Source organism: Lygodium microphyllum, chromosome 22 (assembly GCF_053477565.2).
Source record: "Lygodium microphyllum isolate KBCC chromosome 22, Lygodium_microphyllum_v1.1.10, whole genome shotgun sequence".
NCBI lineage: Eukaryota > Viridiplantae > Streptophyta > Polypodiopsida > Schizaeales > Lygodiaceae > Lygodium > Lygodium microphyllum.
The window spans coordinates 34,897,830-34,910,925 of record NC_141156.1 but is presented as its reverse complement, the minus strand read 5'-3'; the positions used below and the strand labels follow the sequence as shown (position 1 = coordinate 34,910,925).

Below are 13,096 nucleotides of genomic sequence, written 5' to 3'. Positions count from 1 at the left end.
CAAGGCAGCCATGCAAACCCTAATTCACATTCAAGAAGGGAACTGCATAGTCATTTTATTGGGAGCAAAACGAGATAGGAATCCAGCGACAAACCAATTGAGGGATCCACAAAGGTCAAGGAAGTAAAACTTGCTGGGGAAGGAGAGCCTCCTAAACCCACATATATTGTGGACGATCTTGCAAAAGAGGACGAAAACTCATTGCACTTCTTAAAGAGTTCCAAGACGTGTTTGTGTGGAGTTACACCGATCTTAAAGGAGTACCGCCATACGTGCTCACCCACACTATATAGATAGATCCAAATATCAAGCTCATGGTGGTTACAATCATGGGATTTAAAAAATCCCAATGACTACCTTCAAGTCAGAAATTGAGCCTCAATTCATCAATTGTTTTCACTAGATTGTACATGCATTAAGTATGGAGGGCAGAGAGAAAGTAGTAGATATAGTTCTCTGATTTTCAGCCATTGAACATCGCCAAAAACAGGTTTTCTGCAGCAAATTATGCAGTAAATGATGTCACTAGCATGAAATGCTACCCGAAATGCTATCCTTTGCATTAATAATTACTGCCTGCTGATGTGTAGGGTGTTATTGCTGTCAAATACTCCAGAATGACCCTCACAACAGGTTTCCTGCAGTCAAAAGTGGTTCAACTGCTCTCTTTCAAACTTGCCTAGAGTGCCCTCTCTCCAGCCTTGTATGGCTCTAAACATGACTGCATGCCAAGTGGCAAACCTGCCCATGCAAAACTCAGCCTCTAAAATGAAATTCTAGCCAGTAATAATTCAATAAAATGAAAAGTACTTGGCCTTGCATAGCCTCAATTTTAAATTCCTAACCTCCTTGGACCTAACAATGTTGAAACTTTCCAAACCTTAGTCCAAGACAATAAATCATTTAATTCCCTAACCCCCATGACACCAAAAGTCATTCCAAAGGGCAATTCAATGTCCTTGACTAAGATCTGTCCCAGAGAGTTTAATTTTAAACTGAGCATGGTGTGACTGAGCGAAGGTAGCGACCAAGCTATTTTGGTAAAATTTGAAGACCGTCAATAGACAAATGGACGAATTTAGTGGTATAAAAGGAAACAAACCCAAAGATAAGGTCCACTTTAGTATATACTAGACAAATCCAACATGGAATTAATATATATTACCTATTGCAAAGATTGTTACATATCAACTAAAAGATGCAATCCAACTTACTATAAGATGCCTTACTTCAGTAGCACATTAATGAGAGGAAGACTCCTTGCTCTCATCATCAATATACTTTTGGCTTAGCTTGCATCTTCTTTTAGGCCTCGGTTGGACTGCGTCATAACGTGTATCCATGCTCATGATAGTTGCCGGTGTATCCATATAGCAATGCAATGCACTACAAGGATATTGGCAAAGTGAAAAAGTAGTAACCATGATGATGCATCAATGGATGAGACAATGCATTTCCATACCTATACAAAACTATGCAATGCAAGCAACAGAAATCATTTACATATTAGATAGCTATCATGTGCATTACATTTATAGCACAAAATGTTAAATATTGTATTAGCAAGTTAAGCATTCTAAAGAGCGAGTCATACTTATCGAAAGGTCATTCATAAGCCTCATCCTCTTGGATACTCTCCATACTATCATTCTTGTTGTCACCCTTAGGAGCTGCAAGAGGTCTTTCCACCAAAGGTCACAGAATGTGATCAATAATATCAAGGTCACTATCAAATGAGTAGCATGGATGCCCTTAAGCCATGCATAGATGCATCAATGGAGTTGTATAATCTCCAAAGCTTGTTCTTGAGGAGGTCATAATGCATTCAAAAAACTGTGCACGAAGCTAACATTGCAGTGCACACCAACTCTAGATAAGATTTTTAGCCTCCATCACTCCTCGTATTTGGCAAGTAGTACTGAAGTACATGCTGAGTAAAGTCTACACCCTACCTCTGCCAATGTTGAGCCATCTAGGAGCCATAGAGAAGCCAACCCCCTCCCCGCCTCCCCAACCCTTGACATCAAAGCATCTATAGAAAGAATCCATCCATCTATCATGACACACCAACACAAGCGCATGGAGAAGTTACAAATAGAGAAAGAAATCAAATAACTGAAAATCACCTAAATAGAGATGCTATCAACCAACATCACCCTTGTATGAACAATGTCCTCCACTATGAATCTACACACAATCTCTATATTCGAGCGGGTTGCATGCCTTTCTATCCACGAAGGTGAAAATCCTTGGATGCACATTATAGAAGACCAAAGGCAATTTGTATAAAATAACAAGGTGAGCACTGAGTAAAAATAGTACTTAATGTGAGCATTCCAAACCACCTAAAGACCCACCGAAGATAGATGCAAGACAAATGACCCATCCCGAGTTTGCCAAACATGCTGAAGCAACCCTGAGCCCATGGTGGATGTGGTCCTCAATCACTTTGTTCCATGTTGGAACACCATCTCTACACAATGATGCATCCATAGGAAAATCTAGGAGAATGAATTGAGCAGCCCAAGCCATGACACTTCTCTTCTTATACTCAATCCCAAGCTTATCTATGCCCGAAAAGAAGCCATGAATCTTGCCAAAGTCCTCGTTTCTGATAGACAATGCAAAATCCTTACCCATGGATATGTAATCGCCGATACCAAATGAGTAGAGAGAAAAATCACAATTGTGACCTAGAGGAGAGTACGATAGGGGCACACGACATGATGTACAAGGGTGTATAGACTAGTGCCTTGCAAAAGCAAAAGAGAAAAGAATGATTCCAAAAGAAATGGAGAAATCAGACAATCGCAGGAAATCTATCAAGGACTTAACAAAGTCATCCTATATCCTAGCTATCAATAAAAAATGTTAACACTTCAAATTGAACACCTTACATTTTAACTAAAAACAAATAAATTCTTTGAGTACCTATCGGTCTCTTTATGTTTCCCTTGTTGTGGCAACTTCTCCTTCCCTTTTGCAACTCTATCTTCCCTCTCAAGCCCATCTAGAAGGAAAACAAGATGAAGGATCTTCAAAGATATATGTAACAAAGGTAACAAGGAAAAGTTCAGAGGTCAAACTATTCTTACCTCGTACTTGCGAACAAGCACCATCACCAAGTCATTTGAACTCATCAAGTTTTTGTCTCTTGCTTGGCAAGACATCATGTTTCATCATATCCAACCACCATGGACAAGTCTCAATCTTACACCTAGAAAGCCCATCCATGCTATCCCCATACATAGTGCATTTCTTGTTTGTAATGTTAATCCATGGCTTGCAAGCCGTCAGCAATTCCACTATCAACTTAAGATCTTAAGTGTAGGAAGTACCTATCATTGAAACATAAAATCAAAAGGTATATGTTCACAACAACGTATCTACCAATCAAGGAAACATAGAAAATAGTAGCAAGGATTCACCCATTGTATTTTGAGCAAGGAACCAAAGGTTGCATCTAGCTAAGGTTGTGCAGGGCCGTCATCCTTCTTTTTACTCTTGTCCTTCGAGTCAACCTTCTTGATAGTTCCAAAGATGTTTTTTACCTTCATAATGAATTTGTGAGAAGTAATCATGTAGAGAGGGCTTGGCAAAGAAGACTAGAGGATTCCCCATAGTTGTTGCCAATTTCACCTCATCCTTCAATGTCCTCAATGCATTTTTCTCTATCATATCCAATAACACCTCTCTAGACAACCACCTACACCTAGACTAACTCTAAGTGAAAAATTTAAACAACACATTCATATAAATTGCAATTTAGATTTCCAAATCAAACAAATGGGCAAGATCTTACATTCTAAATTCAGAATTTGTGCATGGCATCCCACGAGCACTCCAAACTACTCTTGAGCTCTCAAGCATCCTCAATCATGTGATCTTTTTGCTGAAAGCTGATGAGATTGCTATCAAGTTTAACTTCTCAATGCCCATTATTGTCTCATGGCCATCAAATCTCAAGGAGAATAAAGTCTCTCTTCACTCCCTCCCCAATGAAGATTGATTTTGTTGAGAACCTATGGATGAAACTCAACCTACAAATGAAATGAGTGGTAATTTCTTGATTACAACTTGATTATAGCACTAAGCATTTATTGCGAAATTGAAAATACAAATTTACCTACTAATATTTGGACAATGGACATTGGGTTAGCCCCAAAACTAGTACCCCTTTTGGTATTTCTTTAGCTTTATTCAAGTAGAAGCTCATTTACAATGGGATTCTCCCAATTCAACCTATGAATTGGTCTTCACTCACTTCAAGAAGAGTGGAAAGGCCCCAAATTTAATGGCTAGTTGGTCCTCCATCTGATTTCAACATCTATCATGTGGACATGTACTTTTGCAAGCCTCACTTAACATGTGGATTGATTTTTAATTGCATCTTTAAGTAAATGTTGCACATGTGAGGTGCAATTGAGGTTAGTGCAAACTAATGAATCCGAGACCCAAGGGAATCAGTGGATGTTAAAGACAAAAGTTGTTGTTAGTTATGTCACATAGATATTACATGGTATCTGGTGCAAGTTATTGGCCTAAGTCATTTATTTGGCCATAATTGGTAACACTAGAGATGTGGCATTTAATGGTACTTAACATCGATCTGATGGTCAAAAATAGCGGAGGGATACTCGGGAGATGAAGTGGCCTAGTCAATTTAATTATTGGCTGGTTAGACTATTTTTCTATGCACTTAAATCATTATTATACTAATTTTTAGTAATTTTAGATTGAAAATTAATATAATAATGTGGATAATGCCGGAAATTCATTTGGAAAGGATGCCACTTATTAAATTTTCCGAGGGAGGCTGCGAAAAATGTGGGTAAGGCTAGCAAAGCAAAAACGAAGGCTTAGGCAAAGAGAGAACCATTCATTCTTGCTGGAAACACATCATGAGGAGCTGGAGCAGCCATTGTGAGCTGAGTTTCAGCCATTACCAACAAGGGTTTGCGAATTTGGAGCAACCGACAATTACATGAGATCCTAAGCAGCTAAGCAACAACCCCAGATTGAAGGCATTTTGGGTCTCTAGGTGCAAGCGACAGCATTTATTGCTATTGGGACAGGGCAGCAGCTACATTTGATTGATTTTCAGTCATTTCTCGTGAGTGACAAAATGCTAAATTTTCTCTCCCCTCAGCATTCTCTCTCATTTCTCAGCCATTTCATAGCCTTGCTTTGAAGATCTCAGTATTTGGACCCTTGGAGGCTTAGGAATTTCAGTTTTCTCAGCTGTAGACCCTAATTTACAGCAGAAATTAGGGTTTAGTAGTTGTCTTAAGAAGCATCCCAAACATTTTAGACTCCAAGTCCTGAATTATTTAGGGCTGAAGGTGATTTTCAGTTGAAATCAAGTGAAGGACCAACCAGCCATCAAATTTGGGGCATTTTCACTCTTTTTGAAGTGGGTGAAGGCCAATTGATTGCCGGAATCAAGGGGAAAATCAGATTGAAGATTTGTTGGTCACTCTGGACAACAAGGGCAGTTTGGATTGCGAAGGGGATTGGGAGAATCCCATTATAAATCAACTTCTACTTCAATAAAGCTAAAGAAATACCAAAAAGGGGAGCTAGTTTTGGGGCTAACTAGTTGTCCATTGTCCAAAGATTAGTAGATAAATTTGTATTTTCGGTTTTGCAATAAATTGTCAGTGATGTAGTTAAGTTGCAATCAGGGAATTACCACCCATCCATTGAAGGAAGGTTGGTTTCAACAAACCTAAATATTAAGAATGTTCAATCCTCAAAATTTTAAAAGGTTACTATACAAAATAGGAATACCTAATAAACTAATTGTGCCATGTCCTTTGTTGCCAGTGGATACCATAATGGGGAGCTTTTTGTCTCAAGCTTCTTCTTTGCCTCCAAGGTCTTGGTAACTTGTGTCAATTGTTCTTGTAAGTGCATTTTTATGTCACAGTCACAGATATTGGCAGCACTGATTAACATGGCTTTGAGATTTGTAATTATGACTACATGCTCATTTAAGCTTTAAGACAAAAAGATTAGAGCCAACATACGAGTTACATAATCAAAAAGATATATGAACAATTCAATACTCACTCATGTGCAAGAGGATGGCAAGCAATGTAATCTCACTAAGCTCAGTGGGATCAATCACGATACTTACAACTATCACATGCCATGACTACACGTCCTAAAATTTCTCCAAGATAAGCTCCATCCAAGCCACCATGCGATGCTTCCCTTCCTAGACACAAAACATCTTGTTAAAAAGAAATACAAGATTTCTTTTTTCTTTCAATTAATGCTCAAATTTCCTATCCACATCTTGCCAATGGACATCCCACCTTACACGGACCTCGTTTGTCAATGGGATCTCTTGAATGGTCGAAGAGATAACCGAAACAATGGATGTGCCCTTCTCAGGATAGTAGGTCTCCCGTGTGTAATCTTCAAAAGAGACATGTCGCTCTTTAAACTATGCACCCTCGGGTACAAGAACATACAGCACAAAGAGATGGGTGAACATTTTGAAACATCTAGAATCTTGCACTTGCATAACACATCACCCCCTTTCATGATCTCCATTGTGTCTACCAACTCCCCACTTGTTTGTTTGTTGGCTTTGTTGGAGCATACCAAACTTGTTGTAGTATTATGATTAGAGTGTTCTTGTTGTCTTCTAGTCGACACCTTAAATACAAAATAAACATTTGAAGAATAGAGCACTTCAATTCTTAAATCCAAACTCATATCCCTCTCATGCAAGTGATAGATCTAGTTAGTTTATACTTGGTTGTCCATGAAATCATTATTGTCATCGTCAAGAGACACAACACTGGATCTAGTTTGCTCCTAAGCTTAAACCCTTGGCTGTGAAACATTGATACGGCTACGAAAGGAAATAGTTGAGAAACTTGCTTGCTTTCGACCATACACATATCATAACTGCCTCCATTTGTAATTGCTTCCTTGCCCATCTCTTTCACTTTGGGGCCATGCTCAACCTATATGAAAATAATCATCAATGAATCCCTAGATGATAACTACAATGAACTTGCATGAGCATCGTATCTATACAAAGTAACAATGAAGGCACACAAAGCACTCAACACTCGCAACCACATTTCCACATATCATCTGATTAAGAAATGCACACAAAATGCGAAGTGTTGGCTCTTGGAGTATGTACAATGACAACCATGGTTACAATTGTGGTATACTCCATCCTAAGGTAATTGATTTTACTTTTTCCCATCATCCATGTAACTGGTATTGTCCCTTTGGTTCGGCATAGCATCATTCTGGCACTCAAAAGAATGCGCACACTATACCCATACACATCACACTATACTTAGTCCTTGTACCAGCAATTGGGCCAAATCCACACTTCACATGTGCCAAATCTAACAAAAAAGAAATGAATCTAGTATGTCCATGTAAATAATAGGTCACCATGCTATGGTAAAGGGGTCAATGCTTAGCTCCCCCTTGTTTCACACTCCCTTTGAGCCAAGTGTAGTGTTAGCTATTCTCATTTTTGATTGGTTGTGAAGTGGCCCTTCTTAGACGTAGGGTGGCCATTGAAGTATAGGGTTCTTAGGTCAATAATTTTAGGTTGAGGTTTTAACATTTTGTTGTGAGTTAGACTTGGAACCTAGTCGACTAGCCAAGTCCATGAATTCTATGGTGTCTAGATGGTGCTGCTTTGGAAGCATCGGTGTACTCTGATTCGGCACATAATAGATTACATTATGCAATCGAAGAGCAAAAGGATTGCTTGTGGTAATTATCTCGACATCTCAACACCTTCAAACTTGAACCATCCCGTGTCAAATTGGAAACATTCGAGCCAAATCCCACGAGTGTTGGTGCTTGGGCCATTTAGTAGGTGACCTTGTCAAAATTGCATGCAGAGGGCAGCCAAATCCAACCCACGGCACACACAAACCATTCATGCCATTGTCAAATTCCCTAAGCGTTGGCGCTTGGGGGAGATCCACTTGTGTACTTTGATAAATTTACATCATTGTACTCTAATTTCAGCGTCTGCCTGCATGCCATCCTCTATGGAGGGCAAGCATAATAGTATCCTCAATCTCCTCAAAAGGTTGCCTCTGAATGACTTGTTGCTTGTTGTAGTGATGAATGCCTCCACCATTATGCAAGTTGATGAATTGCCTTGTCAATATGATGGGGACATTGTCTTTGAACTACCTGCATCCCCAGAGGGCAAGCCAATGTGAGGGATGGAGCAAAGACATGATGGTCAATCTCTGAGAGTGGGCTGAAGATGCTGAGGAGTGTCGCATTCTGAATGGATTTTGAGCAAAACCATCTCCTAGTGCCAAAGAAGAAGGGTGATACTTCCCAAGAGCAGGGAATGCAGCAATGACCACAAACACAGCAGAGCTTCAGCATTAAGTGACTGAAATCAGAAACTACACAGCAGAGACTCTCTCGTGGAAAGGAATCATCCACACTCTCTATGGGAGGTGGGAGAGGATGCAAGGTGGCTCTAAGAGAATGAAGAAGAGGAGAGAGGCCTTCCTGCATATACCTAGGACTTGGGCGCCTTTTTCATACGGCCCCTCATATGGTCTGGCACTCCAGCCCACCAGATTGGTTGTTCATTACAACCATTGTATTTGTGATGTACCTAGAGACTCTTTATAAGTTCCTTGTACTTTGTATTTTAACCTTGGGGGGTTTCTCCGAGGTGTTACAATAGAAGATTCTTTTCTTGAAAAAAAAGAAAAAGAAAGTACTGACTGCAGCAATTCAAAAGCAGTGTTTGAGCAGGATGAGAGGTTGGACTGCCAAATACAAGTGTTAACGGCCTAATGGAGAGGGCATGCTGTCCAAGGCAACTTCTGGACTGCTGATACACAGCAATACGTCAACTAAAAGTGGGCACCTTTTGTAGTTAGGATTAGAGATAAGTTAGGGTTAGGGTTAGGGATAAGGGGATGACCACACATAGACCCCCTTTAGTAGAGCCTTTTGACCTAACATGTTCTCATCTTTTATTTATCTTGCCTTTGGATACTTTTTCCCAAGGGATACAGAGTTTTTCTCTTCTCTGAAAGAAATTGATTGAAATAATGTTTGGGGCTATTCAAGAGCTGATTAAAATTAGCCACATCAGACAACTTAGCCGAGAAGTGGAGGAAGGGATGGGACAAAGCAGGAGATGGAGGGGGAAGCTGGGAACTTGGGAATACAGTTAACCAGGCACACTACCTATTGTAACAGTGCAGCAGGACAATGAATGAACTCCTGAAGCACAAACTGCTAATGGAAAATCGCAATAGAACGGCCCTTTGTCTACGCAATATGGGTGTATCCATTTGCCCATATTGTATGGTGGGACTGAAGATGCTGAACCTTCACTTAAACATTTTGGCTAGTAAAGTTTAATCACTTACCACATTCTTTGCTGAGTAAGAACCTTAGGCAGTGATGTTAGCACGTCTGTTTCAATACAAAACAGATGCATCTGATCAATGGCACCTAACTATATGAGATCTTGTTTATTGATGAGAGATGTAAGATCCATACTCGATTGTTTGCAAATTAGAAGCTAGTCATGTATCAGTAATGTGAGATCATGCATTGCATATTACATTAGCCCAATGTGTCTCCAAGGACCATATAATATCACCTTAAATTTGTAACTTGAGCTCTTTTAATTCCAATTCTTGTTTCCAGTATGTTTATGGCAACTCATACAAATATAAGGCTCTTGCATATGGCTAATGACTTACATAATGTGAAAGAAAGTTTCAAATGGTGGTGTACACTGTATTGTGATGCTTTGGGTTAGACACATCATACAAAGCACTTGCACGAATCACAAACTTAAATCATGAGGCACAGAATGATGTGGGCTGTGCAAACTTACTTGTTCTTCTCCTGGAAAACACAGTAAGAACAGAGCTTGTTTCAGAAGAGCTTACAATGTCTTTTATATTAAAAACTTCGAAGGAGATGATGTGTGATAAGTGTTTAACACTTGGCATTAAGATTCTGCAAAGGTGTCTTGCGGGAGGCACTGACAAAACTGCGATCTCCAAGCTCTTGAGTTTTGATGCAATCCCAACACTAACGGTTTTAATCAAGAGTCCTGATAGTGGGGTGAAGGAGGCTTCTATACACCTACTTGGCCTTATCTGGTACCTTCATCACTCTAAACTGTATAATGTTAAACAAGTTCTGGGTCAGTTTTATTAAAATACCGCAAACCCTTGTTTAACAACTAGCATTGTGTCTTTGGAAACATTCTTTACAACCCATTCCTGATGTTGAGGCTGAATGTCGATGTGGATCTTCACATGCCAATAATAAGTGAGACTCTTGGCCCATGGTATAGAAACGCTTCACTAATGCCTTAGAAGGAGTAGTCTCTGATAATGTTTTCTTTAGTGAGGTGGAAGCTGGGTTACTGGGTTGCTCTAGATATTGAGACCAGTGTGTGTTAGCTTGTGAAAGGAACTGTTAGCCTGCCAAATGAGTCAGTTTGGAATATAGTCTTAGTTCGTGTGTGACAAAGGGAGATGACCTTAATGTGATGAGCTGAAAATACTTTCATTTTCTTTCATCAGGAGTTGTTCGTACACAAGACAGGATGTACAAACTGTGAGATATTTGATTATTGATATGATTTTTGCTTCTACACACCAAGGGGATCCAATCCAGATGGTGGTTTGTTGGATGTGTGTTTGTTGAATTTTCTGGCATTGGTCAGTCTTAGCTTCATTTTGAGCTTTGTGCGATCTTGCTAGAGGAGATAGACGACCAAGTATCATAATTTTAGCTAATATATAGACATTGTGCTGACCAAATTTATACCTTTATCTGAGCATTGTTAGAAAATCAGAGCCTACATAGTGAGCCATATTAACATTAATACCTTTTCTCCCCATGAATATTTCTATTAAGTACACCGCAGCTGAACAATGAAGGTAAATAATACATCATCAGCTCGATTAAGAGTAGGAAGGAAGCATTCCTTTATGGAATGAGCTGTGTAAAAGGCCAGGCTCATAGGCCATAATGCCAAATCAAGTGAGGCCTCCACCAGAAGAAACCAACCTCATTTCTCCTTTGTGGGTTCTAGTCATCTAGCAACTGGGGGAACTTGCTATACAATTGCTGCTTTCTCACAGTTGGATTCTTGTTACTGTGCTTAGAACTGATCAACTTTGTAATAGAAGATAATCACTTGGACTTCTGTGGCTTATGGTTGATTTTTGTCAGTATCTTCTGACTGGCCATTTTATATGAATGCCTAACTGTGAATTGGGCTTTCCGAGACTAGTTTCAAACAATTAGCTTGCAAGAAGTGAGTGAAGGACTGGCTGATATGGATTTTCTTTTCCAGTATGCATAAAGATGCAAAGTCTCAAGCTGAGAAGATTGTAGGGATAGATACTCTCGTACCACTTTTGAAGGATGAAAATATAGAGCTTCAAACTGTGGCTACATCAGCGCTGATGAGGTAGAACGACATTATCTGATTGACAGAAATCTGAGTTTGTGATTTTTCCTGCATATCTCACTGATTGTCGTACGTTTTAGCATGACAATTGATATAAATGCAAAGAAGGATTTTATTAAGGCAGACGGGATTCATCCACTCATACCTCTTGTTGATAAGAGCTCAAAAATTCTGTCATTCAATAGTCTCCAGGTCTGTCAGCTTCAGAGAAAGAAAAAACTTCGTTTGGATGCCGTCTTACATTTCTAAAGAATGTCTGCTAAAAGTTGTTTTGTAAGTGCAGCTGGCTACAAATGTTGCTGAGGATCCAGAAGGCAGGAGCCAACTTCAGAAGGTGGTTGGTAAGGTGCAAAACATATTGAACACTTCAGAGTCACAGATCCAGAAAAGGTTTGCTAAAGCGGCATTGCAACAATTGAAGTTCAAGCATAGGCCATTCACTTGATCGTCTGTCAGAAAGATAAATATTGATGCATCTGCAATAGACTGCTAGGCCCTGAAGCAATGCCCACACAGCAAGTGTTAGTCCACCGAGTACGCCTTGATTGTGCAGAACCCGTGTTTGTTACAAATTTGGGCACTTGGGCACTCACAGAAACGCATCCTAGTGACATTGAAAACCTTTTAGTTCTCTTGGCATATCCTCCATCCACCCCAGTTCAATTTCCAAGCCAAATATCTGCAAGTACTGGAAATGCGAAAAACACACCACGTTCCATTGTTTTTACGCGAATTAGAACAATAGGATATATTGCCAACGCTACATGTAAGAGCTTTAATTGGTAAGCCTTATATGTTGAGAGCAATATGATCACGTCAATGGTAAGCCTTACATGCAAGACTAACCATTGCCATTTCATTATATGTCTATTAAACATTATAAAAAATACCTCGAACATCTAAGTAAAAACCATCAAATACTCAATAAAATTAATTGCAAAATATTTAATTAAAAATGAGGTGACCAAAAAATATGAATGAAGACCTCTACTCTTTAACAATCAATGGTAAAGCCTTCCATGTAAGAGCAATCATTTCATTAGGATTCTATTTCATGTTTGGTGAAGTGATTTGAAATTAAAGACAAAAGAGAACTTGAAAATGTTAATATTTACTTCACAATCCACCAATATTGCCATGTGAGTGTTTAAAGGTTTATCTTCGTTAGTGTGCTTGAGGCATGACGCGCGTATGTCTTGTCTTGGTAGGACCAAAGGGAAGTCCTACCAAAACGGCAAGGCATAGGCAAGCATGCCTATAGATAAATTATTTAAGGATATCAAAGATCCAAAAGTTATGATTCTGCATTTGACTTTGATTATTGATATGACAAAAGAATATGATGATTTGAAGCATTGCTTGCATATATTCTTAACAATTTCATTGGATGGTTGCAATCCTTCTTCTTACATAGTGTCAATCAATTGACAATTGATACCTTTACATGTAAATGTCATATATTGTCCTTTTTATTTGATGCCTTTTACCATGTTTTTTGCTTACCCTAGAAATCTATAGTATCCAACAAGGGCAATATTATTCCTCAGTGCACAAATTCAACATAGAATAGAATTTTTAACTAGGGAGACTTATAGTCAAATTTGATTACATTGTATTCTTCGA

General features: G+C 39.2%; 1 protein-coding gene across 2 annotated transcripts in view; it reads left to right on the top strand.

The window, feature by feature from the left end:
- Positions 1-12,481, top strand: part of LOC148017019 (radial spoke protein 14-like) — a 138,707-nt gene extending 126,226 nt beyond the window's left edge. The window contains exons 6-9 of one of the 2 annotated variants that reach the window (XM_087662413.1): positions 9,902-10,148; positions 11,357-11,473; positions 11,554-11,665; positions 11,757-11,918. In XM_087662413.1, coding sequence (XP_087518539.1) covers positions 9,902-10,148; positions 11,357-11,473; positions 11,554-11,665; positions 11,757-11,918 — 638 coding nt within the window. Of the gene's footprint in view, positions 1-9,901; positions 10,149-11,356; positions 11,474-11,553; positions 11,666-11,756 lie in introns of both variants that reach the window. The other variant, XM_087662414.1, reaches the window with a different exon arrangement.
- The last annotated feature ends 615 nt before the right edge of the window (positions 12,482-13,096 follow it).